Raw genomic sequence first — 19756 nt, 5'->3', positions numbered from 1 at the left:
GATTCTTCCACTGAGATATTGTTTTAATATCATTGGTCAGAAAAACCTTTTGTCATTGTTTTTCAACTTTATTTAAACTTCTGTGTGATGCGTTGTCCATAGTATCAACATTTTTTTCACTAGGTGGTGACTCCTAACTCAGAAATCAACTTTCTGTATCTCCATATGGGACTATTTTTTCCAATGTGCATCAGTTTTGAATTTGTCCACATTAAGGGCTCCTTTTACAAAGGGGTGCTAACGGATTTAGTGTGCACTAATGATTAACGTGCACTACATTCCCATGGGCTTATCATCATTTAGCGAACGCTAAATCTAGTGGCAAACCTTAGAAAAGGAAAAGACCCCTATTTTCCTAGTCTCAAAGAATCCTTCTACAGTTCCTCACAATTCTCTGTTCTAACAATGATGAATAATTTTATGGCCTCTGTAAATATGACATCACACTCATTCCTCCTTTCTCCAGGTCCTAGCACAGACCCTTGGAGCACTCTAATATTGACTCTTCCAAATGGAAAACTATTTAGTCCTACTCTCTGTTTTCTGCCCATTAGCTAGTTTCCAGCAGGACATAGCCTCCTATCTCATGACTGTAATTTCCTGAACAGTTTCTCATGAGAGACTGTAAGATTCTTCCTGAAAATCAAAATATATTAAGCCAGCTCACTATCTATGACTGGTTGAGCCTTCATAAAAATCTAATAAACTGCAAAGATCAATTGTATTTTATATTATGTGAACAGCTTTGTTATTTAATTGAAATGTAGTATAAAAAGTCACCCAATAAACAGGGCCATAAGATAAAGTTTGCCCTTGATAACACACACTGACACATTCACATCAACTGGTATCAATATGTTTTGAATACCTTTTTTTAAATTTGCCTTTAGTAAGGCTAAGTTAGGGACTTCAATCAAAATCCATGTTTGCTTCTCTATCCTAACCTACTTCTATTTCCCTCCCATTCCCCTCTCATCTTCCCAGATCCTTTTATCCTTTAGACAATATAGATAATCATATTGTAAGACTATTCACTTCCCATAGGGATGTTTAAAACACTTGCTTTCTAATTCACACTTTACATATCAATTTAGGAACAACAACAAAACGTATATATGTATATAGTTATTTACAAACATACCACAGAAAGGCACACATGGTGGATTAATTGACCTGAGTTTTGCCAGGTATTTTTTTTGGTGATCTTCACTAAGTTCATGAGTCTCTTCTAATATCTTCTTTTGGCGACTTGGTATTTGCTAAAAGAAAGGAAAATAATGTAAGAAATAAAAGGAAACATCTAAATAAATCTAAAGTTAAAGCTATACAGTGTAGATTAGTTTTAGCAATATTTGCTCTGGAGAAAAAACAAATTCTTTGTAAGTTGTGGGGCTTTTTAGTGAACAAACTAACATTTATCTAAAGCTGATGTACTATATGAACCACACAAATTCAAACTGGTCCATCTGCAGCTATAAGAAGGGAGCCAGATGGTTTTAAATTATCATGGCAAAAATATATGTGCTGTACTGACTGATAATAAGCACACAGAAGGCATGCAATACAATGCAGGAAGGAAAAAGGCCTCAAAGAGTTCCAAGATATTAAATAATCTGACGGAGCTGAAACAGATCTTTATGATCTTCTCTTCATCATCGGCCAAAAAACCTTCTGAAATATAGTAAACCTCCACCTCATGTAGTGATTAATTATGGATGAAGGTTATATAGCAACCAATATGCTTTTTCTTTATTAGTCTTAATGTAGGTAGACCACTACTCGAAAGCATTTGATACAAACAACAGCATTTATCCACCTACGCTGGATGTGAAAGACTACACAGCAGAACACTTGATCGGGCAACAATGTCCATTGTGTGCACCACCTCTAAAGATAAGTGCTAGTGTTTGTATCAAGTGCTTTCGAGTAGTGGTCTACCTACATTAAGACTAATAAAGAAAAAGCATTTAATAATGGCTTATGGACTTTTCTTTTAGGAAATTATCCAAACCTCTTTTAAACCCTGCTAAGCTGCTTTTACCACATTCTCTGGCAACGAATTCCAGACTTTAATTACATGTCAAGTGAAGAAATATTTTTTATGATTTATTTTAAATTTACTACTTAGTAGCTTCATTGTGTGCTCCCTAGTCCTAGAATCTTTGGAGTATACCATAAATGCATGTCTACCCATTCCTTTCCAGCTGGTATTTTATAGACCTCTATCATACCTTCCCTCAGCCGGCTCTTCTCCAAGCTGAAGAGCCCTAGCCACTTTAGCCTTTCCTCACAGGGAAGTTGTCCCGTCCCCTTTATAATTGTCGTCACCCTTCTCTGTACCTGTTCTAATTCCACTATATCTTTTTTGAGATGCAGTGACCAGAACTGCATATAGTATTTGAGGTGCAGTCACACCATGGAACGATACAAAGGTATTCTCAATTTGTTTTCCATTCCTAATAATTCTTAACATTCTATTTGCTTTCTTACGACATTGCTGCACACCGAGCAGGGATTACTTTAATGGTAGGTTACAGATTACTATAGCAGATCTGAAACTTCACTTCTGAAGTCAATAAATACCCCCCAAGTATTTAAAAGTATCCAATACCAATAAGGTTCTGCCAAATAACACAGGAATCAATGCAGGGTGATTCAAGTGCTCTGTGATCCAACAAGCTGCTCTTTCAATATTTAGAACAAGTCTATATTCTACTACCCATGAAGACATAGCATCTAAACAGTCTTGTAAAATATTAAGATCTGAACATGTACCTGAGATGTTTGCTAGTAACGGAATGTCATTTACATAACAGGTAATGGAGGGAGAGATCATCATTGGTAAGGATTTGCTGGGAAACTGTTTTTAAACTTGGGGAAAGGTAGACTTAAAATAACGTCGCAGAGGTTACCTATTGAATTCTAAGTCACTCTGCTCAATTAGCAAAGGAGATTAAGGAATAGTTGTTATTAGCATATAAAGTCTCTGTTATAGTTTCATAAGCTAGCATTTAAGGGGGCTATCTTACAGTTACTACAGTATTGGTATAAAGCAAGCTAAAAGACATTGGAAGCCTCAGTTTAGACTAATTCTCTCCCACCAACCTGCCCAACCATGGCCTAATCTCTGATTTATAGGCCCTTAACCCAATTAGGAGGCTACAAATGTAATTAGGGAATCTCTATCAGCCAATAATTAGCTCTTAGAAATAGTGTCTACTTAGATCCATAAAGGGGAACCTACTAATAACATTAAAATAATAATTTAAAAACCCCAAAATATTAGCATAACCTACCATATAACTAGCAATCTTAGGGCCTTTAGTTTACATATTCCCACTCCATTAGCAACCTAATTAAGAAATAACCAATAATAAAATGAAGGCATCACTCCAAAAGCGAGATGGGGGCTATCCAGTCTTTTCACTGTTTCACATGTTTATCTCTCAGTTGGTGCGAAGTCGTATGTGGGTACTCAGTGTAAAGAGCTCCTAGCATTCAGGGAATGGGTCCGATCTCTGGAGGCTAGAATAACAGAGGAGCTGAGGCAGAGAGGTTTATAGAGGAGGCCTACAGGGGCATAGTAGAGAAGGCCCAGCTCCAGTCTGGCAACCTCTGCACTACCATAGAGAAGAAAGGTATCTTGAAGGGAGAACATCACTGTGGAGAGGCTGGAAGAGATCCTGTAGCCAGGACCTGCCCTCCATAGTAACATAGTAGGTGACGGCAGAAAAAGACCTGCATGGTCCATCCAGTCTGCCCAACAAGACAACTCATGTGTGCTACTTTTTGTGTATACCCTACTTTGATTTGTACCTATGCTCTTCAGGGCACAGACCGTATAAGTCTGCCCAGCACTATCCCCGCCTCCCACCACCGGCTCTGGCACAGACCGTATAAGTCTGCCCAGCACTATCCCTGCCTCCCAACCTCCAGTCCCACCTCCCACCACTGGCTCTGGCACAGACCGTATAAGTCTGCCCAGCACTATCCCCACCTCCCAACCTCCAGCCCCGCCTCCCACTACCGGCTCTGCTATCCAATCTCGGTTAAGCTCCTGAGGATCCATTCCTTCTGAACAGGATTCCTTTATGTTTATCCCACGCATGTTTGAATTCCGTTACCGTTTTCATCTCCACCACCTCCCGCGGGAGGGCATTCCAAGCATCCACCACTCTCTCCATGAAGAAATATTTCCGGACATTTTTCTTGAGTCTGCCCCCCTTCAATCTCATTTCATGTCCTCTCGTTCTACCACCTTCGTATCTCCGGAAAAGGTTCGTTTGCGGATTAATACCTTTCAAATATTTGAATGCCTGTATCATATCACCCCTGTTTCTCCTTTCCTCCAGAGTATACATGTTCAGGTCAGCAAGTCTCTCCTCATACGTCTTGTTACGCAAATCCCATACCATTCTCGTAGCTTTTCTTTGCACCGCTTCGATTCTTTTTACATCCTTAGCAAGATACGGCCTCCAAAACTAAACACAATACTCCAGATGGGGCCTCACCAACGACTTATACAGGGGCATCAACACTCCCTTTCTTCTGCTGGTCACACCTCTCTCTATACAGCCCAACAACCTTCTAGATACAGCCACCGCCTTGTCACACGGTTTCGTCGCCTTCAAATCCTCAGATACTATCACCCCAAGATCCCTCTCCCCGTCCGTACCTATCAGACTCTCGCCACATAACACATACGTCTCCCGTGGATTTCTATTCCCTAAGTGCATCACTTTGCATTTCTTGGCATTGAATTTTAATTGCCTGACCTTAGACCATTGTTCTAGCTTCTTCAGATCCTTTTTCATGTTTTCCACTCCCTCCGGGGTGTCCACTCTGTTACAGATCTTAGTATCATCCGCAAATAGGCAAACTTTACCTTCTAACCCTTCGGCAAGGTCACTCACAAATATATTGAACAGAATCGGCCCCAGCACCGATCCTTGAGGCACTCCACTACTCACCTTTCCCTCCTCCGAGCTAACTCCATTCACCACCACCGTCTGGCATCTGTCCGTCAACCAGTTCCTAATCCAGTTCACCACCTTAGGTCCTATCTTCAGCCCATCCAGTTTATTTAAAAGCCTCCTGTGGGGATACAATATCCTTTCCCACCAAGGATGTGTCTCCAGGAGCTTCTGCCCATGACGTAAGGGTTAGGATGGCTGTTGCAGTTGGAGATTTGATCATTAGGCATTTAGATAGCTGGGTTGCTGGTGGACGTGAGGATCGCTTAGTCACCTTCCTGCCTGGTGTGAAGGTGGCAGACCTCACCCGTCACATAGATAAGATTTTAGACACTGCTGGGGAGGAGCCTGCTGTATTGGCACGTGGGTTTCAGTGACATAGGAATATGTGAGAGGGAGATTGTGGAAGCAGCTTGAGTACTATGTCATGCAGAACGAAGTGACTATATCACCCCTGCTCCTACAAAATTTGCACTCGCTTCCAGTCAGCTACAGAACTCAGTTTAAAATACTTACCCTGACACTGAATGCACTCCAGACTAGATTATTGTATTATCTGTCCAAGTTAAGGATCCTATATATCTCTTCCCACTTGCTTTGCTCTATTAACGACAATAGGCTCATTCTATCTAGTCCATCTCAGGCCTACTGGGAGTCAACTAGAAGAAGCCATTCCTCTGGAACAATCTACCTCACATGATCATGCTGTCTCATCTCTAAAAAATTTTAAAATTAGCTTCACTGAAGGCTCTTTCCTTTGGAACATATATGTGAGGCACTGCTGTTCACCGCCAGGATGTATGATTGTTTTCTTGTAGGACTGGTTTGCTCTCCTACAATTTAATGGTGTTCTTTTTTATGATTCAATTTTATTGTATATCGCCTTGAATTATTTTGTAAAAAGGGCGATTCAACAAATCTGAATAAACCATAAAAGGAAACATCCATGCTTTGGAATTGTGATCCATTAGAGGGAACTGGGTCAATAGAATAATAAGTTATATTTATAGAGAAAATCAATTTAGAGAGTAAGGTTAACATAAAGACTGCTACTGTGCCACTGGAACTACCTTACAATACATAGAAATAGTAGATGACAGATTTTCAATAACTGAAAAAGAAAAAAAAAGGGGGGGGGGGGGGAAACAAACAATGTTAGGAATTGTTAGGAAAGGAATGGTGAATAAGACCGAAAATACTATAATGGCTCTGTATCGCTCCATGATGCGACATCACCTTGAGTATTGCATTCAGTTCTGCTCATGGTATATCAAAAAAGATATAGCGGAATTAGAAAAGGTTCAAAGAAGAGAGAACACAATGATAAAGGGGATGGAACGCCTCTCATGTGAGGAAAGGCTAAAGAGGTTAGGGCTCTTTCAGCTTGGAAAAGAGACGGATATGGGGAGATATGATCGAGGTCTACAAAATCCTGAGTAGTATAGAATGAGTAGAAGTGAATCGATTTTTCACTACTTCCAAAAATACAAAGACATGGAGCACGGCAGCCAGACTTATTTTTGGCAAATCAAAATTTGAAAGGGCATCACCTCTTCGAGCGAAGCTCCACTGGCTCCCCATCAAAGAAAAAATAAATTTCAAGATCAACGCAATGACCTACAAGATCTTACACAGAGAATCCCCTGGCTACATGAGTGATTTGATCAACCTCCCTGCCAGAAATAGATCTATTTCTTCACGAACGTATCTCAACCTACATCTTCCCAATTGTATAGAAATTAAATACAAGACCTACTACACATCCAGTTTCTCCTTTTTGGGCAGCCAGCTTTGGAATGCTATACCCAGACCAATCTGATTAATTAACGATTACTTGTCCTTTAGAAAAATGCTGAAAGCTCATCTCTTTAAACAAGTCTATCCTAATGTCCCAACCTAATCTTACCAACCTCCACTCCCAATTCTGTTCTGAATTAGATAACAACCCCATCATTGGTTTTACTTACCCCACCTCCCCATTCCCCCTCTACTCACCCCATCCTTCTCTTCTCCATCTCCCCTTTACTCCTTACGCCTTTACTCCCAAATTATACTATCCTATCCTGTCTACCCTCTCTTATACTAATCATACATTATCAAGATCAACTTATCATACACTATCAAGTTCAACTTATAATGTTTTGAAATTTCTATTGTATGACTTTGTATTTCAAATTACTATGTAAGCCGCATTGAGCCTGCATTGTGTGGGAAAGCGCAGGGTACAAATGTAATAAATAATAATAATAATTACATGGAAATACTTTTAAAGCAAATAGGAAGAAATATTATTTCACTCAACAAATAGTTAAGCTCTGGAACTTATTGCCGGAGGATGTACTAACAGCGGTTAGCGTATCTGGGTTTAAAAAAGGTTTGGAAAAGTCCATAGTCTGCTATTGAGACACACATGGGGAAGATACTGCTTTCCCTGAAATTGGTAGCATGGCATGTTGTCATTATTTGGGTTTCTGCCAGGTATTTGTAACTTGGCTTGGCCACAATTGGAAACAGTATACTGGGCTAGATGGACCATTGGTATGACCCAGTATGGCTATTCTTATGACCAATCTAATTCCAACACAAGGGTAAACAAGGGATTTTTTTATTTATCTAAAATGTTTAAAATAAGACTCTACCCAGATCTGTGTTTCAGCATACAAGCGCCTGCTTCAGGAGTCTACAATATCAGCATTTCTAGGTAACAGCATTCACAATTTCTTATAGAAAAAAACAATGGCATCACCACTGAATGCAATAACAGCCACAGAAATACCAAAGAAATTTTCTGTTCTCTCAGAACTAGAGATGCCTTCAAACGTTGAAGAGGCAAAATAGAAGAACCCTGTGCTGGAGCTGTGTTACTGATGCAGAAGGCAGCTTGTGCTGTGATCATGAGCTGCATCCTATCTTTGTATTATTTGCACTGGGCCATAAGAACATAAGAATTGCCATACTGGGACAAAATGAAGGTCCATCAAGCCAAGAATCCTGTTTCCAACAGTGGCCAATCCAGGTTACAAGTATCTGGCAAGATCACAAAACAGTACAATACATTCTATTCTACTTATCCTAGTAATAAGCAGTGGATTTTCCCCAAGTCCATTTTAATAATGGCTTATGGACTTTTCTTTTAGGAAGCTATCCAAACCCTTTTAAAACCCCGCTACGCTAACTTCTTCTACTACATTCTCAGGAAACGAATTCCAGAGTTTATACACTGAGTGAAGAAATATTTTCTCCGATTTGTTTTAAATTTACTACTTTGTAGCTTCACTATGTGCCCTCTAGTCCTAGTATTTTTGGAACGAGTCAGGTTCTTATCTTGGCATGTCCATGCAGTAACCTGAACTGAAGATGACTGCGCAGGTTTGCACTTTAGAGATTCTTAAGCTTCTTCAGCACTGACATGTCTTTGCTTTGGAAGAGTCGAGAATGATACCTTCCCCTCAGGCCTGTACGAGTGCTAGAAAGTTGCAGCACTTTGGCACATGGCTTCTCAGAAGTTTCCAGAACTGGTTAAAGTAGGTCCTGGCATTCAACCTTTGCAACTGGACTTCTAAAAGTCAATGCACAGGAATCAGATAGCAGTTCCATTAAAGCATGTGTTTGAATGTGCAGAGTCAGCCAATCTCTATACAGAGTCCTCTTCGCTTCTTTCTGCAACAGAATCAACATCTCTTCATTTTCACAACAGCTATGAAAATGACTGAGATGGTTTTTTTCCAAACCCATGGAGGCATGTGTATGCAATGCTTCCATTCAGCTTAATCATAGGCAGAATTAAGGCAGAAGAAATAATAAGGGATCCTTTTACAAAGCTGCGGTAGGAAGTGGCCTTAGGCTGTTACGCACATCCTTCCTATACAGTAAAGGCCATTCCTACCACAGCAGGAATATGGCCATGCACTAATGTTGCTATTAGCGTGTGGCCATTAAAAAAATTAGTGCATGACCCTTACCACCACCTATTTTGTAGATGGTAAGGGCTCATGTGCTAATCCTGCTGTAATCAGTGTGGAAATGCTGATCGTTAACTGACTAGTGCTGAAATGCCCACTCAGCCAAAAGTAAACATTATTTTTTAGCACATGGGTAGCCTATGCACATTTGAAACTTACCATGGGACACCTCAGCCCCACAGTAAGCCCTTTTAAGCTGCAGTAAGCACATGTTAGTGCTTATTGTGGCTTAGTAAAAGGACCCCTAAGACTGTCAAAATTTAGCATTTTTCCATAACATTAGCGGACAGAGCCAAAACCCTGATTTCAGTGATACAATGAAAAAAAAAATGTTTTTTTTTTTTTTTTAAAGAACATAAAGAAATGACAAATAGAACTGGTATATAGGAAGCCACAGAGGTTTAAAAAACCTCTTTGAACAGTCTGGAAAGTTTTGTTTTCATGTCCATTTGTCTGATCAGATAAAATAAAATGGACACGCTGAGACTACTGCACACAGAAAGGGTTAAGCATGCTCAGAACTTTGCATTAAGTTCTTAACTCTGGGATAGCTATTCCATCCTGGCTAGATGCGAGTCTCCATAATTCCTTGTTACTCTGAGACCAAATGATGTCAAAGAATCTTTATCCTTCATCATCCTGGAAGAGAAAGATGACTCCTTCTAGACTACAACTTGGGTCTCAGCAGCTAGTGCAGATCCTGGCTCCTTAGATGCTGATCTGGAGCAGCAATACATTTTTAACGCCATTCTAAAGATGACTAGCAACTTTAGTTTTGTAGCTTGATGTCCCTAGGCAACATCTTAGTATATCTGTCACCACTAGGGTTATCTTGCTCAAGCCCCAAACACTGGATATAATATCTGTGATTGTCTTTCTTGGACATCTTCCTATTCTACAAGGGACATCACCTGAATTTACCAATCTGTTTTTCTGATACTGCTGAGAAAAACAAAATCAAGCCACGCTAGTAGTTCCCATGTGGCAATGCCGATGAAGTCCATTCACTCTGAATGCATATCTACAAAGGCGCTCCTGCATATGTTTAAAGAAGCCTTCTAAGGCTTTTGTCCCACACCAAGGTCAGATGATCAATTTGAAACTTCAGGCTTTTCTAGATGCTGTTCACATTTAGCACTGTTGGATGACATCACCATCTTATGTGGCTACTCATCTTGCTTGTGGATGGAGAAACTGTCCCATTCTGCAGGGCTATTTTCGTTTTTCAACATATTGTCTCATATAATATGCACTGTTACCCAAAATAAATGTCTCTATATTACACAAACATTTAAGCAATGAGTATCAAAATTTTTGCTACCTACCTCAAAAGTGTTGTCTAGCCTATATATGGGTGAGGAGTTCATGGCACTGACAACCTCAAGAACACCATTAAAGTTGTTAAGCTCTTGAAAAACTTGCAGTATCTCAATTATACGGCTCACCACAACCACCCTTTCCTCTAGGTTTTCTGTCTCCACAATACATCTGTAGGGTACAAAGAAAAGAGATTTTTTTTTTTTTTTTTTTAGTTTACCAACGTTTAACATTTTTCTGAAGTACTACAGTTTTAACAGAATACATTCTAAAATAAAACAGATAAACTGCTGGATACACTTTGTTCATGTTCATACTGTCAAGGTACAAAACCAATTTGGACAAGAGATAATATCGTCTGTTCTTTATTACATTCATTTGGCTTGGAAGTGCATATGAAGAACACAACATGTATATTGGCAATTCTCCTATGACAGTTAAGACTGTGAAAGACACTGGGTGGCCTTACTTTAAACAAATAGCTGAAGCTGTTTTAAGTCAGGTTATGGTGTCTGCCCAATTCAAGAGGGTGAGCATATGGCCTACTTGAAATATAACAGCTACAGATGTCAGATTTGGATAATTTCATGTCAATTTTCTGTTATGTACCAAGTTTTACATCATGTTGTACTGTGACAGTTGCAGGACATTTTGAATATGCAACCAATTTAGAAGAGCATCAATAGGGCTTTCATGTTGGATATGGAACGGAGTCATCGTTTGTAGCTTCTCTGAACACCTTAACTGGAAAAGAGAGGCAATGATGCTGTAGAAATCAAATGAAAACAACCATAAATAAAAGTAAAACATAAAAATAATAGGCTAAAAACCTAGGCTCAAAACAATGTCCATGAAAGTAATTAAACATTATAAATATGAGATCACACAAAACCCCACAAGGGCAGGTTTCAGCTTATGCCTAAATTGGGGGTAAAAACAATAAAAAAAAATGATATAAACCATCAAGCGAAATCACCATCAGGCTGCACTAGGCCATTCCAAAATGACAGGTGATTACTTAAAAATAAATTGATATCACCGATACACTGCACAGTTTTAGCACGTCATCATATGGTCCAAAGAACATAAATGACATAACACAACTCTTCCATTGTACGATTCCCTAGTGTGGCTGTGGCACATGAACTTTATCTTACCACAACATCATTTTGTATTTGTTTACACCGGAGTCTGTAATGCCTCTCCGGTACTATGTAAGCCACATTGAGCCTACAAAATAGGTGGAAAAATGTGGGATATAAATGTAATAAATAAATAAAGCTTGCACTAATAAGTAAAACTGATTTCTTCAAAAAATTTACAAACTGAACAAAGTTTTCTCAGTAGTATAAAAGATTTCGGAACCCTTTCACTAAGCCATGCTAAAAAGTGTCCAGCGCTGCCATTAGTGTGTGGGTTTCCCATGTACTGCTGACACTTTTAGTGCGGCGGTAAAATGGTTGCAATTGTATTTTTTCTTTAATGGTCATGTGCTAGTTTCCCCAATTAGCACATGGCCATTACCGCCACCTATTTTGTAGGCACTAAGGGTTCCCATGCTAATCGGGCAGTGCTCACATGACAATGTGCCCATGCTAACCGATTAGCGCAGGGCAGGCCTACTTGTCTGCCCACTGACAAACTTCCTGCACTACAAAATAAAAACTGTTTTTTAGCATGGGATTAGCACACACTGAACGGCTACCACTTCATTTTACCTTCGTTTTTAACCTGTTTTAAAAATATAATTTATGTTTTATGCATTTTATATGGTGCTACTGTTCACCCATCATGTTTGGAATTTGATCAAAGAAATGAGGTTATTTTTGATATTCTTAACGTGATTTGCTTTTGAAACGGTTGACCACGCTACCCTGCTGAATAAATTATCTGCCACTGATTTAAGAGCAATTGTTTTGTAATGTTTTCAGTCCTTTTTGGAGGGGCAAACTCATTAGAGTGGCTTACAGTGTGGCAGATTGAATACCTACACTTGCAGGAGAATCAAAGGGTTCATAGCAAAGGGACAGAGTACTTACTCTAATGCAAACACATCTAAGATATTCTGGGATTACTCTCTATTCTAAACCATCAGTGAAGGACCAAATTAAAAAGTTAATCCAAGGGGTCTTTTGTAAATTGCATACTGTGTGATGCTTAAAGAAGATAATGAGTTTAGAAGGGTACTACAAGGAGTGGTGTTACCAGTTTTAGGCTACTGCAACTTGATGCCTAGGGCATACCTAAGTCACTTAGGGGTCCTTTTACTAACAGATTTAACATGCGCTATGGGCTGCATAGCACTTAACACACACTAATTTGTTAGTACACCTTAGTAAAAGGACCCCTCAGAGTGTTGCAGGAAGCCCAGCATGCTGCTTCAAGGTTCAGAACAAGGGAAGCCAGAGTTCAAATCCACTGCCACTATTTATGATTTTTGGCAAGTCACTTAACCCTCTATTGCTTCAGGTACCAACTTAGATGATAAATCCTTCAGAGACAGGGATATATCTACAGTACCTAAATGTAACTCGTGTTGAACTACTACCAAAAAGTCATGAGCTAATATCCAAATCCCGGGTCAAGGGATGTAGGAAGTTACATTAGTTGTCAGTGGTGTCATATGTAAATCTAATAATGCAACATTGACTATTTAAATTGTTCCATAAATTACTCCTGATCAGCTAATCTCAACTTTTCATTGGCATCAAGCTGCATGTTCTCTTTGTTCATTTGATAGGAATCTGCTGGAAGTACCAGCAATGGGGATATTGAAACAGGCATGGCCATGAGCACTTGTCTTTTTTTTTTTTAAGTTGCACTTTATGATGAAATAGGCTGCCAACTGAACTGAGGGCTGAAACTGATTATATGAAATACATCCTATTTAAGGGTAATTTTGTAACCAGACACCTAAGTTGAGAGTCAAAGTAGGCACTTATTGTAAGCCTATTTTATAAAAACACATATGTGCCTACACTGTCTTTCTAAAATTGCCTTACTAAACACATAGACATTGCATCTAAAAATGAAACTGCACATCTATAGATGCTCTCACTGTAACATGATATGAGTTTAATTGTCAGGATTATGGAAATATATGTAGTATGATGTTGTGTTGGATCAGATACAAATATATATACCAATATATTGGTACAGCTTTAAAAACGTATTGAAACTGCAGCATGAAACTGGCTTTCATGTCAAGCCCCTCTTTCCCCTCCTTTTCCTGGGAACTTCTGACAGTAGGACTAGTCAATTACAAACACTTAACAGAAACAAAAGGTACTGGGATATAGCTTCCTTCTCCTCCCATCTAACAAGGAACATGACTTAGGTGGATACTTGAAGGCTCATCAAGGCTTCTGCAGAAATTAAACACAACTGCAGACAGAAAGTCTGGAGAAGCCACTGAAGACAAAGACTTCAGAGGAAAACCATAAACAAGGCATTTGCTTGTCAAACCATTTGCTAGTTACCTCAGATATGTATATCTGCCCCCTCCCATCAGCTATCAGACATGAAGATGCCAGGACATATGCAGAAAGGAAAGACTTATAATGTGATCATGTGAATAGACTACATTAACCATAATGCCTTGCAAATTATTGAGTGCAAACCAGGAAGCAAATGCACACAGGACATGCACTCATATTACTCTGCAAATAGACTATATAAAAAGCCTGGAAAAGCCCAGCTATTTTCTTGGGACCTGCCTCTTCCTGGGAATCTGCTGCTCTTGGGACCTGCTTCTTCTTGGGATCTGCTGCTCTGGGGACCCTACAGCTCTACCCTTCTCTCCTGTAACCATGTGCTCATCACTCAGCTTTGTAATAAGGACTTATAAGTAACTAATAATTCATATTTACCTTACTTATGCACAGATTCTCTGTAAGACTCGTACCTCTCGCTGCAATTGTATAAATAACCTCCTTTTGAAGCTAAATATATGGTCTGTTCTTTCTTAAACCTGGTAATGCAGGTTATTGTAATCCAATAAATATACTTAATTCCTTTCATTCAGTGTAATCATGAATCTTGTTGCCTCAAAAGGGTAACTGGTGGAGAATTATTCAATATATATCTTACAACTTATAAAGATTAGCTAGTGCTCAAGCAATTCCCCCAAATTATAAATTAATTCTTAATACATCACTATATTGTGATGGGTAGCGGCCTTAGTAACCTTAAATACAATTTTAAACAAAGGAAACCTCACGAGTCCAGGGTGCCTACAAAGATGGTCCCCCCTTTAATGGACTCATCATCATGGGTTTCATAGAAGCCTCCGAAACCAACCACAGTGTTAAAAATTTCACAATGGAGAAAAAACACTGCAGCAAAAAAAAAAAAAAAAAAAACCAGAGGGATCTATTTACTATACACAATCCATAACCATAACTGAGGAACTGAGTTCGATTCCCGGCACAGGCAGCTCCTTGTGACTCTGGGCAAGTCACTTAACCCTCCATTGCCTGCCGCATTGAGCCTGCCATGAGTGGGAAAGCGCGGGGTACAAATGTAATAAAAAAAAATGTCTAAAAATCCTTGCATTGTTTTGCCAATTAGTTCATCATGTGGTCTTGAAGTTTTAGAGAAGAACAAGTAAACAACTCAATTTTATTCATCAGTTGTATCAAGACTGCAAATATGAATAAACAAATTTTTAACAATTATGAACACAAATTTTTGATATGTTAAATAACACAAATATACAATTCAGCTGACAATGAGAGAAGCATTTTTATTACTAGTACTATTGCCAGGAACATGCAATATAGACAGTATTCTGTCCTTTTTCTTATTAAACATATACTACATTTTTTTGACTGAGAATATAAGCAAAAATGTAAAGAAAAATGCTGAAACGAGGCTTATGTATGGAATTAATGACATCATTAAGAGCTACTGAACAAAGCCTCTAGAATTTTCATTCCTTCACTTACAAGTAGGTCACGTAGTTCCCTTTTTTTATTTTCAGTTATTATTGTAAACTGCTTTGATTGCTTCTGTTGAAAGTGATATCAGTAGTGTATCTCAATGGCATGTGCCAAACTAATTGATTTTGCCAGGTGACACGCCCAATTCCAGGTTATCAGCCGATCAGAAGTGAGAGCACACCCATGCCCCACCCCCTTTAAGGACATCATCGATATGGCATCATAGTCCTATACAAGCCCTGGTCCTTTTGCATAACAACACCCATTACCCCTGCCTTACTTGCATAACCCTGCCCTAAACCCCCACCCCCTTTGCATAACCTGACCCTAAACCCACCCCTTTTGGTGATGTCACGGGAAGTGATATGGCCATGCCCTCCCTCCACCAAGGGTGGCTACTACAGAACACATCACGTCACTTCTTGTTTCCACTACTAGCTTACTAGATGCCATCTTGGATGAGGGTCACATGACAAAGTGATATCAAATGCCCCCAACACCTCCCCCTACAGCCATGGAGGAATGTGTGCTTTTTAACCTTTTTTTCTCACAGGAAAGAAAATTGGCATTTTTCTTCTTATTATTTTTCTTTCAAAAGGACACCTTCTGCTTATTTTAAGCTGGATCGATTTTTTAAGAACAGGCTGATTGCTAAATGACAGCCGTTTTAGGCTTTAAAACAAAAGGCTCGACCCCAGACTCCTCCTCTTTGCTTTAAAGGGAACATAGATAAAAGATCTAGTGTGAATGCGATGTGCTGTGCCCCTCCTCTCACAGCCCTCCTGCTTTTTGTGCCTGAAGAGCTCAGGCATTTTTTAACTGATGCAGAGAAAAACAAAATTACATTTTTTTAGGCTTCAAAGGCCACACACACAAAAGAACTAGTGTTGAATTTTAAAACAGAGATGGAACAATGTGCTGCTTCCTGTGTGAGAATTCACATCAAACACATTTTACGCTGTTTGCAAGTTGGGCTGCTTAGGTGGTGATTAACATCACGCTCTAACCTGTCCCTCCTCGCCATATGCATACACTGCCCCCTCCCCACCAGGGCACGAGACAAAGCTAAGGAAGATCATGTGAATGAAATCATATTTTATTCACAGGTAAAGTTACAGATAAGGAAAGCCTTTGATCTAACAGTGTCCATCTAGGAAGCATACAATTTAAAAAAATAAATAAAGTATATGCAAAAAAGGTTTTCAGCACATTATACAAGTGTGGACATAATTAGTAGCCATAAGGCAACGTGTTAAAATTTTGAATCAAAACCTGTTTTATCATACACAACCCCTTTGAAATATTTTTAGTACACGAGATTCAATGAGCCACTGGGTCTAGTTTCCGACTATCCCTTTTTGCTGGAAGGATATTCTGGTGTGTTCACCCAGTGGCACCCTTGCATCGTAATCCATAACTAGCTCCTTTAGACAGCAAAAGTTTCTTTTCTTGCTGTTTTCGTTATTCAGCGTGATTCCTTTTACTTTCAGGCAGGTCTCCCCGCTGGATAGCCTGTACCCGTATGTTTTAGGATCGGCTGAGACAAACTCTGATATGCTCACCCTTAGGGATCTCACTCATTAATTCACCTAAATACACACCCAAAGGATTCCACTCACCCTTCTTGCTCACAAAATTCACAGTCTGTCGTGATAAAGACAGCATTCTTGTAAAGCATAAAAAGCCCTGTACAGCTCTAGCCGGGCATGCACTGTTGTAAAAGAGGCTATAAAGATATTAGTATAACCAGACAGTGCACACAGTTTCTTCATGTACTTCCAGGTGACAAGCTGCATCAGCGTCTATAAGATTACAAGACGACACGGTGTATTTGGGGGAAAACGTACATATATAGCTCATCAGGGTCTCTCACGATGCTTGTTGTAGGTAGATTTCTTCTTTGATCAAACTTCTCCCATAAAGAGTTTGCAATTTGTCGTTTTGCAGGGTTCACGGTTATCTGATCAGTGTGTAAAAGCACACCTTCTAACAGAAATCATCTAGGTACTTGTTTTGTTGTTCAGCATCAGTACACCACTGAGGAAACCCTGATGCTTTCTGCTTTTGACGTAGATGCATGTTTATGTACTCTGCAAACAGTTGTGTAGACGTCTGTTCCAAATGCCAGACCTCGTAGATTACACTTACCCTGTACCCTTCAGCGACAGCCATTTCCAATTCTACGATACACCACATCCCCATCAAGGCTCTCTCGCAGTCATCGTGGCTGCATTTCTCCAGCTGACACGTTACAGCGAATGTGCGACAACAATGGAAACATGAGCTTACCGTGCAGCCTAACAGGCAGTACAGGGGAAAAAAGAGTCCACAGGGGGAGGGGGGGGAACACTTTGATTTTCACAAGCCCGAAATAATCAGAGATGGGGACGAATTTTTCATAGATGATTTGGGGGTGAGAGATTGGATATAATTTAGTTTTATTGTATAGGCTGGTAAAATGTAATAGTGTATTTTCTCACTCTGTTTAACCTGATAGTACAGACACACAGCATTTGATCTGCCTCCAAAAAGGATGTCTTGTGGAACTAAAGGTTCTGGTAACATGGCTCTGCTAAGAAAGGCCGCACATTTCCTATCTGTTTCAACCAAATTGTCCCACTCATGTTCCCAAATACTGATGACCTTTAACCCTTTCTCTTTTAGGTAATCTGCCTTGCATTGTGTTTTGTAGTTGAGAAACCTGAAGATGGTGCCCATCAACAGATTCTATTTTTTAGAAGCATAGAAGGTCTTACAGTCATGGTAAAAGCACCCGAGAAAAGTAGTCACCCACCTGCATTTCACCACCCTTTAGAGTGTGCCTGATTTGTATGTGTTCTTTGTCCTCGGTGTGCATCAGCCAATGGATACTGGCAGTTGAATATCTCTTGGTCTGCCGATGATAATCATCAGCCGACAGCAGAGCTATGGTTCTCGGTTTTAAACCATGAACCCAAACATGGCCATACACATGAAAGCGAGTGTGATGTATTGGAACAGGTCTATATAATTCAATAGGGTTGCCATACAACCCCCAGGTATTTCCTCTACTTCCACCTTCACAGCCCTCTCAGTCACTTTCATAATTTTCTCTCTATACAGGACACAAGCGTTTTGTAAAATATAGACATCCAGCTTACAGTAGAAGGCCAGTTCTTTTTGTAAATCAAATGTTTTATGCTTGATCTCGCTGTACCATTTTGTGAAAGCCTCTTTTGCAGTTGGCATCGTGCTCTCAATGGCGTAGTACTTTTCCTCAGGCATTTCCCTCACATAGTTTTGATTCTCCACAGTGTTAAAAACATGAAGAAAGTACCCTTTGCTGCCTTCAAAGCCCATGGCTTGTGGGAAATTGCTAAGCTTCATGGGTAGAAAATTTAGAGAATCTATAAAGCGAATGCATAATGTGTCAACTCTGATTTGTAAAAGCTTACCACCCTGCACTAACAAACTCATATCCATCTTTTCCTGCAACAGCTGAGAATGAAATAACCGTCTTAACCTTTTGAATTGTGAGATATGAAGGTGTAGTCCTTGAACTGCTTGTCAATAAAAGAACCTATGAACTCGGAGAGATAGTTCACTCCTTTGAATTCCCATTCATGCTCATGGTAAAGATCTGTTGCAAAGATGTAGTTGGGGATATATAACCCGCCTCCTGCATATATTCACATTCATAAATGATGTACCTTTCGGATGTTTTAGTTCTAGCCAGCCTTGTCATATAGCATAAATGTTTTTTGCATTTCAGTAAAGTATCACTGCACTGTAGACATTTTGTGATTTTGATTTATGATTTTTTTTTCTGTGTCACTTATCGCAAAATATTTTAGACAAGCATTCTCTCTCTTTTTTGGACGCCAGGTTTGTATGCTGTTTTAAACATTCCTTAGAATGACAGTACAGCCAACAGTTAGGGTAACTCTCTCTACCATCCGCCCAAACCAAGCATGTGTCGGATAAACACAGATGACAGTGTAATTTGAACGTGTGGTTACGGCTATAAGTCATTTCACATTGTTTACAGAAATTTTTCTTACAGTAGAAATGTTTGACATCTAAGATACCGAAAAAATGATCATGATGGAGTAAGAGATATGCGGTCTTACAGAACGGCAAACAGTCACTTGTTTTAAAAAGGTACTACCCGTTTCTGTCTACACAATGTAGGACTCGTATGTTCACACCCAGAAGTTGTTCAAAAACCACTAAGTCGCTCAATATAACTTTTTTGTTTTCTGACCATCCTAGCTCAGAATGTAGTTTTCTAGCTTCTTTAAACAATTCTACTCTTTTAGCTTGACAGTGGTCATGAATGCCTTGTTTAGATATACTAAATGTCTTCTTTTTTTCCCCTCCCCCCCCCCCCCGATAATGTGGCTATCAAGAACACTTTGTAAAGACCTGTTACAATGCCCACCACCATCACCTTTGTTTCTGATAACTATCACAATGAGATGCATGTTCCCATTGATGTGTATTTCTCTGAAACTCTGTAGGAAATTACTGACCTGCTCTAAGACATGCCCTGCCTCGGTCCTTCCTGGTGTGTGACTTCTAGAAT

General features: G+C 39.5%; 1 protein-coding gene across 2 annotated transcripts in view; it reads right to left on the bottom strand.

Annotated features, from left to right (window-relative positions):
- The window catches only part of SOS1 (SOS Ras/Rac guanine nucleotide exchange factor 1), a 322749-nt gene that overhangs the window by 59612 nt on the left and 243381 nt on the right, over positions 1-19756 (bottom strand). For both annotated transcript variants that reach the window (XM_030195899.1, XM_030195900.1), the window contains exons 16-17: positions 10261-10423; positions 1142-1259 (exon numbers count right to left, since the gene is read on the bottom strand). In XM_030195899.1, the coding sequence (XP_030051759.1) occupies positions 1142-1259; positions 10261-10423 (281 nt within the window). The remainder of the gene's footprint in view (positions 1-1141; positions 1260-10260; positions 10424-19756) is intronic.

The sequence above is a fragment of the Microcaecilia unicolor genome, chromosome 3, assembly GCF_901765095.1.
Source record: "Microcaecilia unicolor chromosome 3, aMicUni1.1, whole genome shotgun sequence".
Lineage (NCBI taxonomy): Eukaryota > Metazoa > Chordata > Amphibia > Gymnophiona > Siphonopidae > Microcaecilia > Microcaecilia unicolor.
The sequence above is the reverse complement of the archived record's forward strand: the minus strand, read 5'-3'. Positions and strand labels throughout refer to the sequence as shown.